A 26,111-nucleotide genomic window follows, 5' to 3' on the forward strand; every position below is an offset into this window, starting at 1 on the left:
CAGGGTCCCATAGTTCATAAATGACTGAGGATGGATTCAAACTCAGGTCCTCCTGACTCTAGACCTAGTTCTGTATCCACTGTGACACCTACCTACCCCAGGGTCAAATACAGAAAGAAAGGCACCAAAATATTCCTAAACAAGACTATTTATAGTAGCCAATAGTTGCAAACAAATTTTGTGCCCATCAACTGAAGAATGGCTGAACAAAATATACCTAACATAATGAAATATTACTATTCTAAAATCAAAATCCAGGATTTTTCTACATAATTCATTGAAACTTTTGTTTTTACAAAAATAATTATTTTGTGGTTTCTGACAATTTTATGTTAGAAGTAATTATAAAAACAAAACAATATTCTTACTTACTGGTGTTGTAACATACAACTTCACTTATTCCAGATATATATGTGTATATGTACACACACACATATCACATATGTATATATGTGTATGTATGTAGGTATATAACACACAGATATGTGTAGATCTATGCATAATATACATATTATATACATATATATAGTCTCCAGTTTTAAAAGACACAATCAAAATAAATATATAAACACAAAAAGTCGTTAGAAGCAGAAAATTTATCTCCAGCTGCACAACACCCCGAATGTTATAATCAAAAAACATTAAGAAAATATTTTCATCCCTTTTCTTGTTTAAAAAAAGTTGTGAGTACATATTCAGGTTATGAAGGAAAAAAATTACACACTAGATGGAAAAATGCTAACATCTGGAATCTGAACATGAATGATTTTAATGAAAACAGTAAACAACTAATTGTAAGAGTAATATTACTATGAAAATAAATATGACGTTTTTATCTCCCCAAGTCTCTACATGACTCAAAGTGTTAAGACAAAATAAAATTTTGCAAATCATTTTCAATGCAAATAATATAATATCCTAACACAAACAATCCTAGTAACTTCCAAACATCCTAAAAAATATAATTTAAATAGTAAATCTTATTATTTTTCAATACATATGGGCTTTTTAAAAAGTATGTACTTAAACACGATTTCAGCAGTTGTTAGTATTGTACCAGAGGTTCCCAAAGTGGGTGATATCACCCCCTGGGGAGTGCTAGAATGATCGGGGGATAGTAGTAGCCTCAGGTGTAACTGGGGGGTATTGAATAAAAATAGGGGGCAGTGGAAGCATAAGGAAAGAAAAGAAGAGAAGAAAATTTTGAAAAAACTGTTCACACATGTTTCATCTGTTGTGTAACAGAGTTAAAGTCAGAGTGATTACATGATTTTCCAAATAAACACACAAAATGCAAGTTATAACTGATTAGTGGTCAAGTTCACCAACAAGTCTGAAGAAGCAAGTGTTGGCAGATGAGTATACCACACGTTGTCAGGAAGTCTAGCATGCCTTGGCAGGAATACATGTGTGATGACTTGTTTACAATATGATACTATACAGTTACATGACACAATACTATATGGTTACATGACACAACACACAATGACAAAACATCATCAAAATTTCAATGCAGGGAAAAAAACTCCACGAATTTATAATAAATTATTATATTTAAGAAGTGCCATTTTTTTAAAAAAATTGTATTTTTTTTGAAATTATGCAATTTTAAAAAATAATAAAGGGTTAAAGAAAGTAGATTTCCAGTGGAATACTGAGTAATTTTTTTAAAGGGGGAAGTAGGCCAAATAAGTTTGGCAAACTCTGGCATAGCCAAACTACAGAAGCAAATTGAGAAAATAGCTGCCACCTGGAAATTTAGAGGCTAGTAGTAGAAAAAAAAATTGTTATTGAATTTGTGCCTTTCTCGGTTGAGAAAATTTCTCCTTTGAGATAAAATCAAACTACCCTAGGAGAAAAAACAATCTTACCTGTACATTGTCCTCCATTGGTTGGATCTCCATAGTATCCTGGCATACAGTCCTGACACTGTTTTCCTGTAGTAAGATTTTTACACTGCTCACACACATTATTGTTGATGCAAGTGCTGTGTCCATTACACTGGCAAGCTGGAGAGAAAAATATACACAATTACAAATATTTCTTTCAAAATTATCTTGGAAGTATGAAAAAATTAGGCATTTAATGAATAAATTAGGCATTTAATGAAATTTTGAATGAGTCATATTATAGGTTGATTTTGAAAATCTAAAAAATAAAGGTAAGTTGAAATAGCATTTCTAAAATGTCACTTTGAGGTCTCTGATTTAAATTCCATTTTCTGCCTGGATTCTTCAAATTCCTACAAGTATTTATCAAAAAATACATAAAACTTATTTTGTGTTTAATACCTTATGTCCTCCAAAATGCAAGGCTTAGAAACTGAAAATACAAAAATGATAAATGAAGACAGAAAACTACTATGAATTCATGCTAAATTATTCACTTAAACGCAACTTCCATAAATTTTCACTGTAATAATATGGAATATAATTATATTAAATGATTGTAATTTGCACTTAGATAATAGTAATAGATATTTTGAAATCAGGCCATACAATTTGGTAGCATGAAATGCAGTAATATTAAAAATAATGAAATTTGTATTTTTGGTTGTTTAATGTAACACTTAATGTCAGAAAAATTCATTTTGAATATTTGCCTGAAATCCTAATAATATTCTTTGAACAATATGTGACTGATTATAAAGGATATTTTTACATCTTACCATTTTGCACACTGCCTGACATATTGTTGTTCAGTGGTTTTGCAGTTATGTACAACTTTTCATGACCCCATTTGGGGTTTTCTTGACAAAGATACTGGAGTGGCTTGCCACTCCTTATCCAACTTATTTTACAGATGAGGAAACTCAGGCAAATGAAGTTAAGTGACTTGCTCAGGGTCACATAGCTATTAAGTATCTGAGGGAAGATTCTGACTCAGGAAGATGAGTCATATAATAAGTAACAAATTATTACTGGTTGATTTATTTCTTTGTTTTCCTACTGTGGACATTCTATAGGCCCTATTTTCCTTTGGATTTCATGTTTAATAAGGTTATAGAGGAACAAACATTAGAGTGGCTAATGGTAATAGTTCGAAGATCCATGCTCATATCAGTGTGGGAATTCCCTTCAACAATGCAAACCACACTAATCTGTGACTAAGGAAAAGTTCTGGCAGAAGTACTGAGGCCAACTGTATGAACTTAACCAGGCTAGTCCTTAAATAACAATCATATGCTTGGTAATTGAAGGTAAAGTATTATCTCTTTAAAGCACTGTCCTTTTTATATGAAGCAGTTTAGAGCTGCAAAGGGTTAAAAAAAAAGGACTTTCTACATAAACAAAAAATTATATCAACTGATAAATGATTTAAGATGTCTTGGTAAGAGATGGACATTTTGGTGCCTGAAAGTAGAAACACAGCTTTGCTTTAATAAAACCTATTAAAATGCAGAAAAAAAAATTTAGGTAAGATTTGAAAAGTTTGGCACAGAAAATAAATTACATAATAAATATAAATATTTAAATTATCTTGGAAAAATGTATGGTGATTAATAATGCCCCATTTGTATTTGAAGGATTTGGTTCAAGGAGAACAAAAGAACTTTTATTTATCAAAAAGTAGAAAAATGTGTATATAAAGAAATACAATTCCAAGAAAAAATGACATGGTGGACCATGTTGAGAACTTATAATTGCAAAACATTATGTTTCTCCAGTTCATTTGCATAGAACTGCTTTTGAAACTTCACATAAAAACTCACAAAAATTAAAAATGACATAATCCTTTAGAGACTCTGGGATGATGAAATAAGAACTGGCAATTTTACAGGGAAAATTTGGTGATTTCTTAATTTGTAAGTGAAAGGTAACTCAAGAACTCTAAGAGGTTCTGATTGATTTCAGGCATTGAAATTTACAGGGAGATTGAATCTGAGGTTGAAGAGCACAGAACCTGAGAAAAGATTTAAGAAATATCAAAGATTCACAGTCAGAACCAGCAGAGCTGATTGAAGCAGCCAACAGTAAGATGACAACTGGGTTCAGCTACATGATTTCTGATTAGTTGGAGAGAAGTTTAACTGTTGGAGACCCTTCTCTATAACATTCCCTAGTGCTTGAGATGTGGTGAAACCTCTGCTTGGAGGAAGGAAAGCAGAGAGAAAAGATTCTGAAGGTTGTGTATAGGAAGAAAGGCTAAGATCTAATCAGACTATACGTAGAATGCTATTGAGTAAAGAGCTAGGTGGATTTGCCTATCTTGTCTAGGAAAGCTCATTTGATCTGCTTTTTTCTGGACTCTGCTTTCCATAACTAGATTAGTCAACACAGGGTCATGTTAAGTAAACGATTAGCTGGGTTTGGCCTACAGTGTCACTAGATACCCAACCTACTAAGCTATGCAGTTTTCAATTTAAAGGGAATGGTTATTCAAATTAATAGTGTAACATTCTCAACATCCTTCCATGAGAGATTATAAATTGAACAAGCTTGGAAGTATTATATTGAATTGAAAGTACAAGGGAAGGTAGATGGTACCTTTACAAAAATTGACCATATATTAAGGCATAAAAACTTTTTAGTTAAATGCAGAAAAACCAAAATATTAAATGCATCATTTACAGATCATAATGTAATAAAATTATATTTAATACAGGACCACAGAAACAGAGTTTTAAAATTAGAGACTGAACAAAGTAAGGAAAACTATTAACACAATTGATACCAATAACAAAAGTAACAAAAATCATATAATTATGTCAATAAATGCAGAAAAAGCTTTTGACAAAATAGAATACTCATTCCTGTTAAAAACATTCAAAAGCATAGGTATAAATGGCTTTTTCCTTAAAATGATAAAAAGTGACTTCCGGGAGCAGAGCCAAGATGGCGGCTGAAAAGCAGGGACTTGCATGAGCTCCCAACCAGGTCCCTCCAAAACACTATAAAAAATGGCTCTGAAAAAATTCTAGAACAGCAGAACCCACAAAATAGCAGAGGGAAGCAGGGATCTAGCCCAGGACAGCCTGGACGATCGCTGGATGAGGTCTATCATGTACGGAGCAGAGGGGAGTGGAGCTCAGCGTGGGCGGCAGCAGGACCAACCTGACCAGCAGCAGGCTGGAACAGGCCCTAGAGCCCTGAATCAGTGAACTGTGGCAGTTACCAGACTTCTTAACCCACAAACACCAAAGACAACAGAGAAGGTTAGTGGGAAAAGCTTCGGGGGACAGAGTTCCTGGTTCGGCCACTGCCCCAGGGACAGCGGGGGAGGTTCAGCTACAGAACTACAGCTGCAGTTACTTCCGGCCCCAGGCCCATGTGGTGGGAGGAATCAAGTGGCGATCAGAGCAGGAGTGCAGACCCTGCTTAAGATTTGCGTAAAGTCCAGGTTGGTGGTTTTTGAGGAAGGAGGATTGCTGGTGTGGCAGAGCTGGCTGTATAGAAATACCTCTGAAAACAACAGCACATCCCCTCAAGCTTGGAACAAAGTACTCTTTGCTCTACAAGCAGTCATACCCCACTGAAAAACTCAAGGGTCAAGTAAGTTGGCTGGGAACATGGCCAGGCAGCGAAAAAAACACACCCAGATTCAGTCTCAGACTTTGGAATCTTTCTTTGGTGACAAAGAAGACCAAAACATACAGCCTAAAGAAGTCAACAAAGTGCAAGAGCCTACACCAAAAGCCTCCAAGAAAAACATGAACTGGTCTCAGGCCATGGAAGAGCTCAAAAAGGATTTCGAAAAGCAAGTTAGAGAAGTAGAGGAAAAATTGGGAAGAGAAATGAGAAAGATGCAAGAAAACCATGAAAAACAAGTCAATGACTTCCTAAAGGAGACCCAAAAAATACTGAAAAAAATATTGAAGAAAACAACACTTTAAAAAATAGACTAACTCAAATGGCAAAAGAGCTCCAAAAAGCCAATGAGGAGAACAATGCCTTGAAAGGCAGAATTAGCCAAATGGAAAAGGAGGGCCAAAAGACCACTGAAGAAAATACTACCTTAAAAATGAGACTGGAACAAGTGGAAGCTAGTGACTTTATGAGAAATCAAGATATTATAAAACAGAACCAAAGGAATGAAAAAGTGGAAGACAATGTGAAATATCCCATTGGAAAAACCACTGACTTGGAAAATAGATCCAGGAGAGATAGTTTAAAAATTATTGGACTACCTGAAAGCCATGATCAAAAAAAGAGCCTGGATATCATCTTTCAAGAAATTATCAAGGAGAACTGCCCTAATATTCTACAGCCAGAGGGTAAAATAGAAATTGAAAGAATCCACAGATCGCCTCCTCAAATAGATCCCAAAAAGAAAACTCCTAGGAACATTGTCGCCAAATTCCAGAGCTCCCAGGTCAAGGAGAAAATACTGCAAACAGCCAGAAAGAAACAATCTGAGTATTGTGGAAAAATAATCAGGATAACACAAGATCTGGCAGCTTCCACATTAAGGGACTGAAGGGCTAGGAATATGATATTCCGGAGGTCAATGGAGCTAGGATTAAAACCAAGAATCACCTACCCAGCAAAACTGAGTATCATGCTTCAAGGCAAAATATGGACTTTCAATAAAATACAGGACTTTCAAGCTTTCTCAGTGAAAAGACCAGAGCTGAATAGAAAATCTGACTTTCAAACACAAGAATCAAGAGAAGCATGAAAAGGTAAACAAGGAAGAGAAATCATAAGGGACTTACTAAAGTTGAACTGTTTTGTTTATATTCCTACATGGAAAGATGATGTGTGTGATTCATGAGACTTCAATATCATAGTAGCTGAAAGGAATATGCATATATATATATATATATACACATATATATATATATATGTGTGTGTGTGTGCATGTGTGTGTGTACACATATATATACATATGCGTGTGTCTATGTATGTATATATGTAGGTGTGTATATATATGTGTGTGTATATATGTACACACACACACACACACACACAGGGGGCACAGGGTGAGTTGAATATGAAGGGGTGATATCTAAAAAAATAAAATGAAATTAAGGGATAAGAGAGGAATATATTGAGAGAGGGAGAAAGGGAGAGATAGAATGGGGCAAATTATCTCGCATAAGAGCGGCAAGAAAAAGCAATTCTCTAGGAAGGGAAGAGGGGGCAGGTGAGGAGGAATGAGTAAATCTTGCTCTCATCGGATTTGACCTGAGGAGGGAACACCATACACACTCAATGGGGTATCTTACCCCACAGGAAAGAAGGAAGAAGAAGATAAAAAAGGGGCAACGATAGAAGGGAGGGCAGATGGGGGGAGGAGGTAATCAAAAACAAACACTTTTGAAAAGGGACAGGGTCAAGGGAAAAAATTCAATAAAGGGGGATAGGTTAGGAAGCAGCAAAACATAGTTAATCTTTCACAACATGAGTATAGTGGAAGGGTTTTACATAATGATATGCATGTGGCCTATGTCGAATTGCTTGCCTTCTTAGGAAGGGTGGGCAGGGAGGGAAGAGGGGAGAGAATTTGGAACTCAAAGTTTTAAAAAGAGACGTTCAAAAACAACAAAGAAAAAAGTTTTTGCATGCAACTAGGAAATAAGATACACAGGAAATGGGGCATAGAAATTTATCTTGCCCTACAAGAGAAGAAGGGAAAGGGGGTTGGGAGGGGAGTGAGGTGACAGATGGGAGGGCTGACTGGGGAATGGTGCAACCAGAATATACACCATCTTGGAGTGGGCGGCAGGGTAGAAATGAGGAGAAAATTTGTAATTCAAACTCTTGTGAAAATCAATGCTGAAAACTAAATATATTAAATAAATAAAAAAATGATAGAAAGCATTTTCCTAAAACCATCAACAAGCATTATTTGTAATGAGCATAATCTATAAGTCTTCCCAATAAGGGTGAAGCAAGGATGCCCATTATCACCAATATTATTCAATATTGTATTACAAATGCTAGCAAAAACTATTAAAATAAATTGAACGTATCAGAATGGGCAGTGTGATAAAAAAAACTATCTCTTTTTGCAGATGATATCATGATATACTTGGAAAATCCTAGAGATTCAAATAAAAAAGTTAGTTGAAATAACAATTTTAGCAAAGTAGCAGGATATAAAATAAGTCCACGTAAGTCATCAGCATTTCTATATATCAACAACAACGCTCTGTAAAAGATAGTAAATGACACCCCATTGAAAATAACTGTAAACTGTATAAAATACCTGGGAGTACAGCTGACCAGATAAACCCAGAAACTACATGAACATAACTATAAAACACTTTTTGTACAAATAAAGTCAGATTTAAATAATTGGATAAATATAAATGTTTCATAGGTGGGCAGAGCCAACATAATAAAAATGACAATTCTACCTAATCTATTTATTCAATGCCATCCCAATTAAATTACAAAAAGAAAATTTATTGAGCTAGGAAAAATAATAACAAAATTCATTTGGAAGGCAAAAGGCCAAAACTATCAAAATAATTAATGAGGAAAAAAAGGAATGTTTAGCACTACCAGATCTTAAACTATATTATAAGGCAGTAATTATCAAAATCATCTGGTACTGGCTAAGAAATGGAAAATCAGTGGAACAGAGTAGATGTACAATACACAGTACTAAATGATTATAGTAACCTCATGTTTGACAATGTAAAGACTCAAGATTTTGGGATAACAATGCACAATTTGGTTTAAAAAATTGCTGGGAATACTGGAAAGTAGCCTTGCCAAAACTGGGTAGAGACCAATATCTTACACCATTTATGAAGATAAGGCCAAAATGGATGCATTACCTAGAAATAAAGGGAGATATCATAAGAAAACTAGAAAAATATGAAACTCATTACCTATCAGACTTATGGATAGGAGAATAATTTATGAATAAACAAGAAATAGAAAGTATTTAGATGTAAAATGGATAATTTTGATTACACTAAATTTAAAAAGTTTTGTACAAATAAAACCAATGTAGCTAAGATTAGAATGAAAGCAGAAAATTGAAGGGAAAATTTATAGACAGTTTTTTGGATAGAGGTCTCATTTATAATATAAAGAGAACTTTATCAAATTTATAAGAATATGAGTCATTGTGAAAGGATATGAACAGGCAGTTCTTCAATGAAGAAATCAAAATTATATATAGTCATATGAAAAATGCTCTAAATCATTATTGTTTAGAGAAATGTAAATTAAAATAACTTTGAGATATCATCTCACACCTATAAGATTGACTAAAATGATAGAAGTAGAAAAATGACAGATGTTGAAGGGTATATAAAAAACTGGGACATTAATACACTGTTACAGAACGTAAACTGATCCAACCATTTTGGAGAATAATTTAAAATTATACCTAAAGAGTTATAAAACTTTGTATACTCTTTGACCCAGCAATACTACTATTAGGTCTGTTTCCCAAAGTGATCAGGGAAAAATGAAAAGAACTTATTCATTCTAAAATATTTATAGCAGCTTTCCCTGTGTTGGCAAAGAACTGGAAATTGAGGGGATGTCCATCAATTGGGGGATGGTTAAACAAGTTGTGGTAAATGATTGTGATGGAATACTCCTGGTGTTGTAAGAAATGAGTGGTTGATTTTAGAAAAACATTGAAAGATTTGCATGAAATAATGAAAAGCGAAATGAGCACAACCAAGGAGATATTGTATACAGTAACAGCAATATTTTTCTAAGAATAATTGTGAACAACCAAGTTATTCTGAGTATTATAAATACTCAAATCAACTACAAAGGAACTATGAAGGAAGATGCTATCCACCTCCAGCAAAAGAACTTATAGAAATATGTATAGTATGATTTTTACATATATTTATAAATCTGCATCAAATGGTGGCCTCCTCTAGTATGGGATGAGGAGCGAGGGAAGGAGGTAGTTTGGAACTTAAATGTAACAAAATAAATAACTAAAGTTAAATTTTTTAAAAAAGAGATTATCAGGGAAGATTTCCCCAGGTGGAAAATGGTGAAAACAAGCAGTTAGCAGAAAAGTGGCTTCATGGGCAACCGATGTTCCCTGATTAGACCAATGACAACAAAACCAGACATGCACCAGAAATGGGTAACCCTAGATGCATGGATTTTCTTCCCTTATATGCTTCTGTACTGGGCTTCTAGGTGTAATCACACTGCTCCACAGATACTAAATGCATTGGGTGGAGGTGATCCATGTTTAAATATGGATTATAATGTATTTTATTTATACCTTGACTTGATTAATATTAGTACCTAGGATATTACTATTATTTATTGCCTCAATGCTAGGTAAATGTTTATGGCTAAGATGTAAAAGTGTTATCATTGTGGGTGGTTGGTTTCTACAAGCAGAGGCTCAAAACTTTAGGTGGAAATGGGGGAGAATATTACCCTACAAAAGAGCTACCCAAGAATCTTAAGAGAATCTGAGTGTAACCACATGGTGATGGTTCTTCCATTACTCCTGCCAATGAGTAAGCCATCCAAAAAAGTGTATAGATTTCTATATTCCCAGGTAAGAGGCGTAAGGCCCTATATGATAGGTAGCCACCCTTGCCCCAAAGTGAACACTTAGATCTGCAACAGATAAGTGAATGCAAAATATACGCAAAGCAAACAAAAGGTAATTTTACAGGTAAGGAGAAAAGATGTACACTTGGGGCATCAGGAAGGGCCTAAAGAAAGGTCTCATGTCAAAAGAAGAACCTTCGATGAGCCTTCAAGGTGAAGATTGCAAGAGGTCTTAAGGAATGAGAGAATTCCAGGCATGCGGCTGATCAAACACACAGGGGTACAAAATGGAATTTTATGGATAGGAAACACCAAGTAGATTAGTTTGGTAGGAATATGTATGAGGAAGATGATTGTGAAATGTCTGGAAAGACAGGCTGGAGCCAGATTGTAAAATGGTTTAAATGCAAAACAGGAATTTTTATGTTACCCTAAAGACAACAGGAAACCACTGAAGTTTTTTGAACAAGAAATCAATATACTAATAATTAATAAAGTCAAATTAACAAGCATTTATTAAGCATCTACTATGTGCTAAGTACTATGCTAAATTCTGAAGATTTTCTGAGAAAGATAAAAATAGTCCCTAACTTCAAAGAGCTCACCCTCTGTCATTTAAAGCTTTTTATAACCTATATCACTGCTACCTTTCCAGTCTTCTTTCTTCATAGTCCTCTCTCCAAACTCTTTGATTCAGTCGCACTAATTTATTTGCTGTTCTTCATACAGGACACTCCACCTCTCATATCTGTGCCTTTCTGCTGGCTGTTGCACATCCTGGAAATGCTCTTTATCCTCATCTTTGCCTCTCAGCTTTTATGGTTTGCTTCAAGACTCTGATCGGAGGTTGTGAAATGTTTATGAACTGACTTAAATATTCCCTCAATTTCTACTTCTTTGACACCACAAGGAGAGCTCCTATAAATATTTTTAGAATGATTAAATTATTTTCCTTTTTCCCTGACCTATTAGAAAACAGACCTACATATACAAAATATCTCCAAAGAAAATAGTTAATAATATTCAAGGGTAAGGCATTAGCATCTGGAGGACTTGGAAAGGTTTCATGTAGAAGCAAAATTTAATAGCAGAGGATTTTATATTTGATAGTGAAAGTAATAGTAATATTCCTGCCAAACTAATCTACTTGGTGTTTCCTATCCATGAAATTCCATTTCATACCCCTGTGCATTTGATCGGCCCCATGAGTTCAAATCTGGCCTCAGATATTTACTAGATGTGATTCTAGGCAAGTCTCTTGTTTGCTTCACTTCCTCATTTATAAAATGAGCCAGAGTGGCAAACCACTTCAGTATCTTTGCCTACCCCAAAAAAATGGGGTTATGAAGTAAGAGATGAAATGACTCAACAGCAAGAGAGAGAGAAATAAATTGCTATATATCAATTGGCATATATAGATATATGTCAGAACTAAACATATCTATCTAAATAACACATATGTGTGTATATAATTTTATCTGACTCTCAAAAGCAAATTAAGACTAAATGATGGAAGCGATCTGTGATCATCTGTGAAGTTATAAGATTAGTTTTAGCTCAGTATAAGGAAAAGTATTCAAGTAACAAGAATTGTTCAAAATTGTAATGGTTTGCTTTGTTAGTTAATGAGTCCCCACTATTATAAGTGTTGAAACTGAGACTGAATTTTAGGAATGCTACAGCGGGGATTCCCACATTGTCTGGGAAGTTGAACTAGATAATCCATAAAGCCTTTTCCAAATATAGGATTCTAGGTAAAGCAAAACAAATGAATGGAGATTAAATTGGAATATAGTCAAATTGGGTATCCAATGCAGGGCCTACAAAATAAAATTTAATTACAAAGTTGTTTTCACTGGACAGGATACTAGGTCCATTTTCAGCAATAGGTAGACATCTATCTCTAGGAAAGAATATTACATATTTCCTTTTAGAAGCCTATTCTTATTAAAGCAATAACATTTCTGAACTTGACTCTATTAAACAATTTGGGTCATAGAGTCAACCTAGATTCCTGGTAGAAAATTCATAGTACCAATTTCAAACAATGTGAGTTTGGTTCAATTGAGCACAAAATGAAATTAGTTTACCTGTGACAATTTTATCATGCCAGTTCTTACCTGGGCAATAAATAAAAGACCATTCATAATTTTTTTCTTTGGGGCAAAGACTTGTGTCAAGGGTCATCTCACTGGTATGCATCCCAACAAGTTTCATGGGTCCCCTTGAAGAGCCTTCAATGCAGTGTCCTTTCCCTGTGTTACTAGGATCATTGCACCAACCACATCCAGGTTGTTCTAAACACTGTCCACATGTTCTTAATCCAGAACAATTCTGAGCTGCATAACAGAAATGGGATATTAAAAAACATTAAATGACTTTGTACCTCATTTTACAAAGAAAAAATTAGCATAATAACTCTTCAGATTGCTCTCTAGGTAAGGTGAAAATAGATAACTATGAAACTACAGCAAAATGATGGACTGTTGTTAATCTTCAATTTAAGGCAAGTTATCAAAACTAGTATATCAAAAATCAATTGGAAAACTCAAAAAGTCAATTGTTAAGAAATTTTTCAACTTCACATTGTGAAGGTAATACTACTATCAGGCAAACAATAGTGTGTGTATACACACACATATCCTTTCTTAAATTTTAGTAAGTTATTAAATTGTGTAACCATGCATTATAAGTCAATAATTCTACAGAGTAATGCTGAATTTCAAGCCACAATTAACATTTTTCTGCTATTCATCTAAAAATGTTAAAGTTCTAACTGAATCCTTCAAATTGTTATTCAATTTTTTTTAAACATGCAGAATATCACACACATCATAATGGACAGATGTACAGGTGTGTCAGCTCACATAAAGACAAACAGGTAATAGAGAGTTACCTTGATACCTACTGATCATCTAAAACCTTAAGTCAATTTGTACATTTAATAAATTCTTGCTGACTGACTAGATGAAATGAGGAAAAACAAGAAGGCCTATGTCACAAGTAATTTTATAATAACTGAAGAAACAAAGTTTGAGCTATACAATTTATTAGCAAGGCATACAACAACAGAACAAATTGGGTCTAGAGTCTCCTCAGTAGGCACAAGGCAAATGAGGAGATATTAGAAGGGCTTTTTTAATAGTAAACTACAACTACTATTTTAGTAGTTATACTATTTCAAGATTTAGGGATTTGCCAGAGTTCAGGGATTCTGGTTGGTTACATCTACTTGGGTCCTGCAAAATAGTGATATAATAAATGATTTCCCAAAAATTACATGACTTATAGGAAAACCAAACTCAGGAAGATGACATTTAACTACAACAGCTATGCGAAATGTCAGGGATGATCCAAAATGGAGTCAGTTTAGTTCTTTCAGTTCCCCCCCCCCAACTTTTATCCATGGGAGGTTTAAGCTTCCAAGGATCACTATCTATGAGCTAGTTCTGTAAGATTTTTAACATGGTCACGATCATCCAAGGGACTAGCCTGAAACAGACTTTAATGTAGCAACGAATGAAAAGTTTAAAAAGAATATGACAGAGGGCAATAAGGGTCCATTTACCAATGGTGGTTACCAGGCCATTTCCCTGCAGCCAAGTGACCCAACAAGAATTTCACCAAGGATTACTTGGGGTGTGTAGTTGTGTTTCTGCTATACCTTGCTGGATTTTGTAAAAGCTGGTTTCAATTTCTCCTGATCAACTAATATAAGAACAACATGATTGGCTAATCATAGCCCAAGCTCTTCCCTGTGAGGCAGTGATGAAATCTTAGAACTAAGTGAATCTGTAGGAACATGTGGGCAACTGAATCTACTTCAATTTGAAGGGAGTTGATAGACTCACTTGCAGCCTGGGCCAATCTTTCAATGTCGAAGGAGAGATTTCTAGATGCCTGTTCCAACACAGCAATCACCATATATATAGAATAAGGAACCAAAGGAATTTAATTCCATTCCCATGCTTTACAAGGTTTTAGATGATTACTCCTTTCCCAGTGGAAAAGATCTTTCCTTTTTTTTGACACTTGTGCAACCATGCTCCCAAATTTCTAGTGGACTTTATTCTTCTTATAATGTGAAGACTGATACCAGTGGGGTCAAACAAGCATTTCCACAGACACTCTGCCAACTGGCAGAGGCATATAACTTACTGCTGTGCGTGTGAGCGTACACATACGCGCGAACATGCATACACACACACACACATTGCCCAGGGATTACAAGTCCCCAGATAGTTTCATAAGGGTAGAATAGCCTTTTGCAGTATGTTAAATAGGTTCCCTTGTATCCTACTAGGGTAGCTGCTGGCTGGTATCCAACACCCCAAAGTCTCCCATTAAAAACACCAGCTTCTGTGCCATTGTAGGTTAAGTCAGCAAGAAAAACATAATATGGAATAGTCTGATTATCAGTGACACAAATAAAAGGGTCTCCTTTAGAAATAATTGGGAACAAGATAGTTTTAGTGCAATTTGAAACAGCGCCAAAATTTACAGTAGTATTAATTCCCTCTTCTAGGTTAACACAATGGGAAGGTGGGTAAAGGTGATAGTACTGGCAATTCAATGATCCTACTTTTGTGGGCAATGTTGGAATCACTAAGAGCCATAAGGAAGCAGCTATTTTCCATATCAGCAAAGGTGACGGCTTGTGGGTCTGTCCACTTAGGGTTTTTATCCTTTTTAGTTACATAGCATTTTGCTACCAGACATGGGAAAAAGGGCCTTTAAGCCAAGGAGGTGTATTGTCACTTTCCTCAATATGTAGTATTCTCCATCCTTTCACCTGACTGGGGTGTGTAATGTTCTCATTCCCATTAATGAGGAGGACAATCCATTGTTCTAGGTGGCATGCCCAGCACCCATGAGGCCTAATAACTTTAAGACAATACAGAGCATGTCCCACTTCCACAGGGATGTTGCTAATGGCATTTAGTCTTTTCCTATTTTCTTGTGAAGACTAGATGGGAGAAACCCAGCAGCAAGGGATAGAATATGTAAAAGCAGTAATGAGTAATGTAGTTAGGAGAAAACCAAGATGTCCAGAAATCCTTTTCCCCAATCTTGATTGCTGTTGGCATAGTCAGTAGCACTTGGAATGGGGCTTCCTTAGCTGGCTAAGTGCCACTGGTCCATTAGAAAATCTTTGTTGTTGTTTTTCCAATGGAAATTCTTGATGCAGACCTTAGCTCCAAGATCAAAATCATAGATGTACTGAATAAAGATGAGCTCTTGGAAGTGATGGTAGTTAGATTTTGCTGTAGGGTTTGAGAAAACAGGGTAGGTCTTTCTACCTACACTTGAGGTAAATAATTCCATGTCCATTGTGTGTTCTTCCAGGTGAAGGCAAACAGGTACTGAGTATCTAGGTGAATTGGATTGCAAAAGGAAAACAAAAGCTGAGCAAAGTTTTATTACAGAAAAACAAGTAACCTCACAGGGAATTAAGGAAATGATGGTAGCAGGGTTGGACACCACTGGGTGCCCGGGTATAACATAAGTATCAATAGAACACAAATCTGACACAAACAATAAGCAGGTTTGTCACCTGGACCTAGCTAAGGTTTCTTAACAGGGAAGACTGGTGTGCACAAGGCAATGTGCAAGAGTCAATGATGGATGAAACACCTTTAATGGCCTATATGGAGAAGGGGTATTGAGGAACAGATGGCAAAGCGCTTTTGCTAATTTTGATACTAATAGGGATGGCAGATTTTAGGAGTCCCGTATCAGAAGATGAAGAGGCTCATAGAGAGTTGGGGGTGTGTAATGGCAAACGAAGTGGAACTTTCCATTGTTTTTTGTTTTGGAGTATTTCTCAGCACTAAGGCAAGCAAGTGCCTTTGATTGGTTCTTGCCTTTGTCTGTAGGAAGGCCCAAACCCTTTTGTTAGTTAGGTCATGAGAGGTGTGAAACGCTCAAGATGTGTGAAGCCCCAGAAAGGTGTGAAGCCCTTGAGAGGTGTGAAGTGCTCTGACCCTGAGAAAGGGTATACATACCCAGAGGATAACCATTGAACTCAGAATCAAGAATTGAGAATCAAGAATCGAGAACTCTCAGATAGGTTTTGTTTTGGGGGTTCACTCATTGGAAGAGTGTTGGTGTGAAGACTCTGGGTAGTCATTAAGGAACCCCCCCAGCTTTTAAAACCCAGATGTTGGTGCTTCTCTCTCTGGTAACTATGTACGTATAGTTTTTGTCAGACAGCTAGAAATCTGTCTGTTGATTTGTGTTATTTGTTCTGTTTATATTTTCTCTGTTTGTAATTTCTGTTTTTATTTGCTCTGAGGTTCATGGTGCTGGCTTTTCCCCATGAACTAAGTGAATGATATATGATGTTTGAATAAAGTGAGATTGTAAACCCCTTAAAGTTGCTTGCCTTAGAAAAGCAGATCAAAGAATCTATGCTAGCAGCCCTCCTGTATGCTGGTGTTGTTGATCTTACAGCAGCTGCTAGTAACATTGTTGTTACAGGATGTCAGAAGAGATGCTAAGAACATTCCCATTGCCTCTTTGGTATTCTCAATAAGGAAAAGGATCAAAGAGAAAGAATGTTCAGGCAGCACCACTGGGAGAACAGGAAATGGTAGTCTTAAATTTATAGAGATCTCTCCACAAACAGATTTACAGGGGTTTGGGGCATGAGGAGGAAGGAGTGTTCAGCAGAAAGGAGACCAACGGATACCATGTAATGAGATAATTTTGGAAGACTATGACATTTTCTTGAGACCTTTAGAACATTCAGAGACCCAAGACAGATACAGTTACAGTCAGGTTTACTCATTAAAAATTAATCAGAAGCTTTATGATCTAGTTATCAATCATAGATTATCACCAACTTTAAGGGTGACATGGGGTTTACCAGGGCAGGGAGAGGCATGGACTGAGATGGCTGAGGCAGGGACAAAAGGATCAGGGACAAGAGTCCTCTCCAAAATCTACAACCCCTACCCTTCCCCTGCACCTTCATGCCACAGAATATCCCAGGGAATGTCTAGGCTCACTATTATTTATACTCCTAAGGTCCCATTATTTCTTTCTATTTTTTCAGGTTATATTGCTCTTTTGTGGCAGTAAAAACATTTGCTTGATTTGTGAATTCCTGTCTGTGTAGGAGCAAGGATGGCAGTTTGGCCCTTCAACTTAGATTTCTCTTCCACCTTTTCTTTTCCTTCATAAATATATTGGGCAATGTTCTTAAGCTTGCCTACTGACTTTTCATTCCATCCAAAACAACAGTTATGGAAGTACTTTCAATTTCTGACTGGGATTGACTGATAAATGCTGAATTTATAATTCTTGCATCTCATAGGTTGAGTGGATATAGACCCACATACCCCTTAGCACTCTTACATAATCTATCATAAAAATGGGGCTTTCATTTTCTTCCTGAATTGTCCCTTAGAATTTCCTCCAGTTTTCTGGATGGACAGCACAAGTCTCCATTCCACTAATTAAGAACTCTCTAGCCTTAAGTAATTTCATATAATCAGTAGGATTATTGAGATTCCATTGCATATCCTGTAATGATCAATTTAGGAAAGCTGCAGGGTCAGTCCTTCCTCTTGTCCCAGTGTGCTGATTAGTAGCCTCAATAAAGGCAATTCTTTCACTTGAGGAGAGTAAGGTTACCATTATTTCAAGCATGTCTCTCCAGGTGGAATTATTACCTCTAAAAGATGGCCTGAAATTAGGATATAACCACTCCTGGATCATCATCAAATTTGGGAGTGCCCCTTCTCCAGATAGAAAGATCAGAAGGACTGAAAGACTGATGATACCTGATCGTGACCATCTGACCAGGCTGTGCTGGATTATGTAAAAGCTTTTCTTAAAGATAGAAAACAGCAATTGTGGGTCCTTCTGGGTGCAGTTAATTCAGGAGGAGAAAAAGATGGGGGCATAGAAGGTAGGAAAGCGAAGGTGGTAATAGCAGACAAAGGAGTGGCTGAAAAGAGTTACCAAGGAGCAGGAGAGGAAGCCGGCAAGACAGGATAAAAAGAAGATATCCACAAGTATGTCAGACATGTGCCATCAGAAAAGATAGCCCAGCAGAACAAGTATTATAATGTTTAGATGCTCGTTCCATATGGCTAGGCTTAGATACTTTAATTTATAATACTTAAAGGTAACAAATTGAGAACAAAGCAAATTATCTGCTGAATCTCTTGCAATTTTAGAACAAATTTCATGTAACCTAATGGGACACTTCTTGATCATTCTCTGAACAATGGAAGCTTTCCCTGGTCCCACACTGTAAAAAGTTTTTTCCGGGGGGATTCCCTTTGGTATGCTATTACTAAATTTCATTATTTCTTTAATGGGACTTCCCCAACATGTGGACACTTACCTTAGCTCAGGAATTGAGATCAAGTGAGAATCTAACCTCAGAGGTAGGCTTCTGTGGAGAAATCCTTCAGTGAGAAAATCAATCAGAGTTCTCTAATGGATTCTTTGGAGAAGCCATCCCCCAGGGCCAGAGTCCCCTCTCCACCTACTGCCTAGCTCACCAACTGTTATAAGTAATTTTATAATAACTGAGGAAACAAAGCCCAAGCTATGCAATTTATTAGCACAGAATGCAGCTGCAGAACAAATCAGGTCCAGGGTTCCTCAGTAGGCATGAGGACACTGAAGAGAGATTTATAAGAGTTTTTATAGAAAATTACAGTTAACTATTTTAGCAGTTTTACTATTTTAAGATTTAAGGACTTTCCAGAGTGCAGGGACTCTGATTGGCTGCATCCACCTGAATCCTGAGAAACAATTAGTGGTACAATAATAAATGATTTTCCCAAAATCACATGACTTATAGGAAAACTAAACACAGGAAAATGAGACTTAATTATAGCAGCTGTACAAAAGGTCAGAGATGATACAAAATGAAGTCAGTTTGAAGTCATTAGGACTACGTGACCCTCTTGATAATTTCACAAATTTAAATACATATATACAAACTGAAAGACAAGAATTAACTACAATATTAAAGAACTATTGGATATAGCAGTAGATCTCTGAAATCATTAAGCATTCATTAAAGTGCCTAATGTCTATAAGGCACTGTGTAGGAATACAATCATCCACAAGAAAAAAAGAAGACTAATTGCACGCATGGACATATCTGAAACAGAACAGAGACATCATAAATGTCTTTTTTAAAGAAAAATCTGTAGTTTTAATATTTTTAAAATCATCTAGCCTTTAAGAATAAAGGGCAATTTTTCATAACAGACCTATAAGTTTTAAATAAGTATGTATGATCTTATTATGTTAAGAAGATGACAATTAGATTATAAATCAGAGAACAGACAATACTACCTCTTTGCAGTTTTATGTTCTGTTGTTGGAGAGGTGGCATGTTTACACATGCATTGAATTTGACACCAGGACAGACAAAAGTTCAACCTTTCTGCTAATGTTCACCAACTAGGTGTGACCTCAGACAAGTTATTCAATGTCTCTAAAACTCAGTTTTTTAATCATTAAAATTAAAATAATAATTCCTTCACTACCTATCCCCTGGGATCACTGCAAAGAAAATGCTTTGTTGAGAAAAAAAATCATCTTAAAGCACAATATGAATATGAGTCATCATTTTTGTGCACCATTACTCCCCCAGCATTTGGCAAAGGGCTATGGGCAAGTAATCACTCAATAAATAATTATAAATGCAAGGATAAAATATTTTTAAAAAAAACATAAAAGCTACAGTATTAGGGTGTAAAAATAATGATTAAAAAATTCAGATCTGAGAAGGACTCTAATAATCACTTACAATGAGCATTCTCACCCTGAAATGTGTAAACTTGTTTTTGTGGGGTATTTTTATGTTTTGATAACTGCATTTCAATATAATTAGTTTCCTTTGAAATATTATGTAGTTTATTTAATAAATTGTAAAAATACATTATCCTGAGAAGGATACCATAAGTTTTATTAGATTGTCAAAAGGGTCCATGGCACCAAAAAAAATTAAGAATCCCTGACCAACCATAGATTTTACAGATGAGAAAAGAGGATTTAATTCCTGTTCAGCTAAATGATTAGCCAAAATTCAGAAAGCTAAGATATAGTAAAATAGTACTAAGAAATAGCACAATACTACTAAGAAATAGTACAATAGCACAATGGTACTTGGATTTTAATCCAAGTCCTCTGACTCCAAATATTGCGCTACTTACACTGGCACTTTACTACCTTTATATAATCCATACAAGAAAATATGTTTTATCTAACTATTTACAGCTGAAAATACAGATTAATTCCAATGTTTCCTTTAAAAATTTTAACAAAATGTGTTATACTGACTCTACGATCTAGATCACTAATCTTGCTTTTATATCTTCCCAAGCAAGAGGACCAAATCCAAATTTGCTCACAACCAAAGATAAAAAAGCATCTAAATCTAATATAATAACTCTTAAATATTAACTTATTTAAACATTTTTAACTGATTTCTACTTTTTACATATACCATTTCTATAACTCTGAAGCAAGATTTCTTTAAAGTTCAAATAACTAAACCCAATATTTTTATCTCAATGCTTATTTATCCCAAGAAATCTAGCTGCAATATTTCCCCACACCAAAATATTTTTTCTTTCTTAAATGATCAATTGTACAATCATTTAACCTTAATAACAACAGCTTCCTCTGCACTGGAGATTCAGCCTTCTTTCCCCAACAGACTCCTTAAAGATGGAAGTAATGTGAGCAATATATCAATTTTTAGAAATTCTGTATTTTTAGGACAAGCTAAAAAAACTGAACTATTTCTAAGTAACAATTATTGTTAATTTATTAAATCCATATTTACTGAGCACCTGTGTGCAAGGCAGCATGCATCAATTAAATCTACTACAACTTATACACATTTTTCATGACTTCCCAATTCACTATGCTTCTGATTCTGTCCTCCCTAATCAAGACCAAGAACTCATTTTTTTTCTGCCTATATCAACTTATTTGGTAATTTGAGCAGATAAAATGGAAAGAGTTCAAGTGGAGTCTATCAGTCTTACGCTTAACTTAGTCTCTAGTGCATAGAGTTAGTCTTAACTGGGAGTCCATCAACTTTTTAAAAAATATATTTTTGTAACCATATTTTAACATAGTTGGTTTCTTTTGTCATCTGTAATATTTGCTGAATTCTCATGTCTTTTTTATTTGTAATATTGATTAAAAAAAACATAAGGTGAGTCTTTGGGATGCACCCTAAGAATATCCAATCATGAACAATGAAGTCATGAGTTAGAGAAGTAATAAGTAATTATACCCAGGGACTGGGAATAAAGGAAAATATCTAATATCCATTCACCCAAGGGTGTTTTGTCTGTCAGACCAACCTGGCCAATAAGTAAGGAATTGCTATGATGCCAGAAAGAGCTAAAGAGTTAGAATAAGAAAGGAGTTAAATGTGAGAGAGTATGTCATGCCAGAGCATAGGGTTAGCCAGACTTGTTCATTATTGTTCATTAAATATTTAATTAATGTTTATTGTCTTCTTCATGAGCAAATATTGCTCTGAATAGCAAACATTAAGCATTTATTAAATAATAACTTAGGCTATACTCCATTTTATTAGTTTCGTGCTTAATTTATGTTAACACTTTTGTATTTTCATGTGCTATATATACATTTTAGAGTATGCTACCATCTCTTGTATGACCAATGCTAATTTTACAACATAGTACAGTAATATAAAGTTACATAGATTTTAAATGTTTTAATCTTTGATTCTGGGTAAATTGTTTATTATGACTATTGTTTATTTGCATCAAATCTTTAGGAACAGACCGCATAACTATACCACAATTACTAAGGACGTAGATATAGATAAAGAGATTGAGATGGAGATACATTGATATGAATGGATGGATTGTGTGTATGTGGGTGTATATGCACACACATGTATATAAAATCCACTATGTCAAAGTTTCTAGTAATGCTATATTAAAAATGTGATTTCAGGACTTTTTATTTGATCTAAGATCCAGAATTTCTGAGGGAGAGAGGCAGCATGGAATAGTAGGTAGAAGGGTAGCTTTGGAATAAAGAAGCCCTATCTTGAAGTCCTGTTTTTGACACATGATAGCTGTGTGAGCTTCGGCAACATGTTCAATTTCTCAACGACTCCAAACAATTCTCTAAGATGATGTTATAGATGAATTGCTTTTCTGAATCATTGGAGGGAGGTTATCCATCAAGAATTCTCACATGGATGAAATTACAAGTCCAGACCAAAAACAAAAACAAACAAACAAAAATATGAGATATAATTCCTGCTACCTTTGCACATAGGAAGCAAGTACCTATGAAGCTGTGATAATAACAATTAAACCTAGCATGCATCATTTAATTGAAGCATGCTAGCTACATAATTATTTTATTTACCATTATCATTAGATGCTTTCCTTGATATACAGGATCTCATTCCTTGTAAGAAGAGTATAAGAAGGTGTAGTAATTTGGCATAGGCCAAACAATGAGTAATAGGAAATGTCATCTCTGATGGATCCAACCATTCTGGAGACCACCAATGTCATCTCTCATCAACACAGCCTACTCATTCCTAAACAGCATGACACTCTACTTCAATATTTTAATGTAGCTACAATCTCATTAGTATGAATAGTTCCTTTACCAGTTCCATCAAGCAATCAACCCACAAACATATATTAAACAGCCACTAGCTGCCAGGCATTGTACTGGGTTGTAGGAATATGAAGAAGAGAATGAAATAGCCCCTGTACTCAGGAGCTCACATTTGATTAGGGGACAATATATACATAGATAAGGTTGTAAACAATTAATACAGTATAAATATAAGATAGATTAGAGGGGGAGAAAACCAGCATTTGCTGTATAAGGCAATGTTTCATATAAAAAGTAGGACTTAAGCTCAGTGCTGAAGGCAAGTGAAATATTCTATGGGAAGAGGAAAGGACCTTGTTATTCTAGGGATAGCACAGGCAAAATAACAAAGATGAGATCAGCTGAACAGCAAAGTGCTGGAAGGGTATAATGCAATAAGCTATCATGAGACCGGAAAATTAGAATGGAAACAGGTTGTAAAGGGACAGTTTGGATTTAGTCTTTATATCCTCGATATTTAGCACAATGCTTTACATATTGTAATCACTTAATACTTTTTTATTTATTCAAATAGAGATGTCTACCTGAGGGACAATAGGGAGCCTTTAGAATTTACTGAGAAGGGGAGCAAAATGGTCATATCTATACTTAGGAAAAATTACTTCAGCCTCTGGGTAGTAGATGGATTGCATGGGGCAGGGGAATTTAAGACAGGAAGAATAAGCAGGAAGACATTGCAATAGTCTGGAAAAGGGGTGATAAGGGCCACAAAGGTGGCAGTTTTGTTAGTAGTGAAAAGGAGCATGGCAAAACATTGCAGAGGATAAAATTTCAAGATTCGTCAACTACATGGCTATGTTGGGGTGAGGGAGAGAAAAGAACAATGGATAACATCAAGGTTGGGAATTTAGGGAATAAGAAAACAGAGGTATACTAGACTAAAATAGATAAATCCAGAAAAGGAAAAGGTTATCATCCCTGTTTCAGATATGGTAAATTTGGGAAAAAACTGTATATGGCTTCTCTGCATTCCCTCTTTCTGGGTTGGGTATAAGGAGCACATTTGCCTCAAAGAAGGTGTTTGGTGGGATTCTCTCTTTCATTTAATTTGTAAAACAATTTGTGTTATAGGAGAGTTAATTATTACTTGATTGTCAAATAAAATTCACGTATAGATCCATGTGGGTCCAGGTTTGTTGTGTATTTATTGCTTGGGGAGTTCATTTTCTTTTTTTTCTGAAATAGAATTGTTAAATTACTCTATTTCTAGTTTTCTTGATTTGTGTCTTTCAATTTTTTTAAAGTATACAACCATTTCATTTGTACAATCAGGTGGTTTTTTTGGCACAGACTTGGTCAAGATAGTTTCTAAAAACTTCTTGTTTTTTCTATTCAATTGTGAATTCTCTCTCTCTCTTTTGGTACTTTGCTTTTCCTATCTGTTTTTGTGAAATCTAAATTTCTATAAATTTCTATATATATTTCCAAAAATATATATTAACAAAAATAGAGGAAAAAATCATGAAATGAATTGTGATTGAAAGAGGAAATCAAAAACTAAACAAATGTAAAATGAACACAAAAGAAATATTAAAACTAGTGGAGAAAAAGAAAAAAATTAAAAACAAAAGCTGATTGTTTTCAAACTACTATTTCTTTGGAAACATTTTTTAAAACTTGCAAGAGTAAAAGGAGAAATCAAATATCTAAAATAAATAATGGTAAGTGAATAAACACAACCATCAGAACCTATAATACATGATAATCTATTGAACGTGAGAATTTTTTAAAAAGTTGTAACAGCTACAAAATAGGAAACATTCAAATTAACAGAACATGAAACAGATATGCTAAACAAATAAATCTAATAAAATAAAACTGAAGTAGCTCTGAAGGACTTAAAAGAGAATATAGGGGAGTGATGGCCCAGAAGGAATTACATGTGAATTATATCAAAATGTTTACAGAAATATAAATGCCTCTACTATATGAATTATTCTCAAAAAGTGAGAAAAGAAACTGCCAAAAATGATTTTTGAGGCAAATATAATCCTAATTCCAACTAAAAAAAGACAAAGCAAACACAGGGAACTATAGATTGGTTATGGTGCTAAAGAAGACTTTTGGGAATCCCATGGACAGCAAGACCAAATTAGTCAATACTCAAAGACATTAATTCAGATTACTCATTGGAAGGACAAATACTGAAGCTGAAGCTTAAATTCTTTGGCCACATAATGAGAAGACAGTACTCATTAGAAAACACTGATGTTGGGAAAGATTAAAGGCAAAAGATGAAGGGGACAGGAGAGGATGAGATGGATAGAAAGTTTCCTGGAAGCAATGAACATAAGCTTGAATAGAATTTGGGAGACAGTGGAAGATTGAAGGTCCTGGTGTGCTCTGATCCATGGGGTCATGCAGAGCTGGAAATGATTGAATGAACAGCAACAATGGCCCATTAATTTAATATAAACATATTAGATATGTTTTTCAAAATAAACTTTAGCAATATACAACCCCACCAAAAAATCTATAAACAAGTGAAATTTATATTAAGAATGAAGAAATCATTCAAAATTATGGAAACAAGGTAATTAATCACACGAGAATTCTAAATGATTACATTAACATGTGCAGAAAAATCCTTGGGAAAAAATCTAATAAACATTTCTGTTAAAATTCCTATGAATCCAAGAATAAAATGATCATTTCAATATGATAAAAAGATAATATCTGAAAGCAATAGTTAGAATTATTTTGAAATGGAGTAAAACCTAGAAACTTTCCCAATAAAGGCATAAAACATAAATTCCCTTCCCTAATTATCTGCCACAGTTCTACAAGTACTAATTTAATAATAAAAAGTAACTAAATTGATAAGCATTGGCATAGAAGATCCAAAATAATCTATTAATTACACAATCATTTACACAAAAACCCCACATATTTAAAAAAAAAGAAATGGGATTAACAACTTCAGTAAAGTAGGAAAATGCCCAAAAAAGCAATAAAAAGAATTTCTAATTAGGAACAACAAAATTCATAAGGAAATAATAGAAAGGGAAGTCC

General features: G+C 34.9%; 1 protein-coding gene across 1 annotated transcript in view; it reads right to left on the bottom strand.

The window, feature by feature from the left end:
- ATRNL1 (attractin like 1) overlaps positions 1 to 26,111 on the bottom strand; it is a 578,692-nt gene that overhangs the window by 288,780 nt on the left and 263,801 nt on the right. The window contains exons 19-20 of the mRNA XM_036736548.1: positions 12,560 to 12,778; positions 1,872 to 2,009 (exon numbers count right to left, since the gene is read on the bottom strand). Coding sequence (XP_036592443.1) covers positions 1,872 to 2,009; positions 12,560 to 12,778 — 357 coding nt within the window. The remainder of the gene's footprint in view (positions 1 to 1,871; positions 2,010 to 12,559; positions 12,779 to 26,111) is intronic.

This window comes from Trichosurus vulpecula, chromosome 8, assembly GCF_011100635.1.
Source record: "Trichosurus vulpecula isolate mTriVul1 chromosome 8, mTriVul1.pri, whole genome shotgun sequence".
NCBI lineage: Eukaryota > Metazoa > Chordata > Mammalia > Diprotodontia > Phalangeridae > Trichosurus > Trichosurus vulpecula.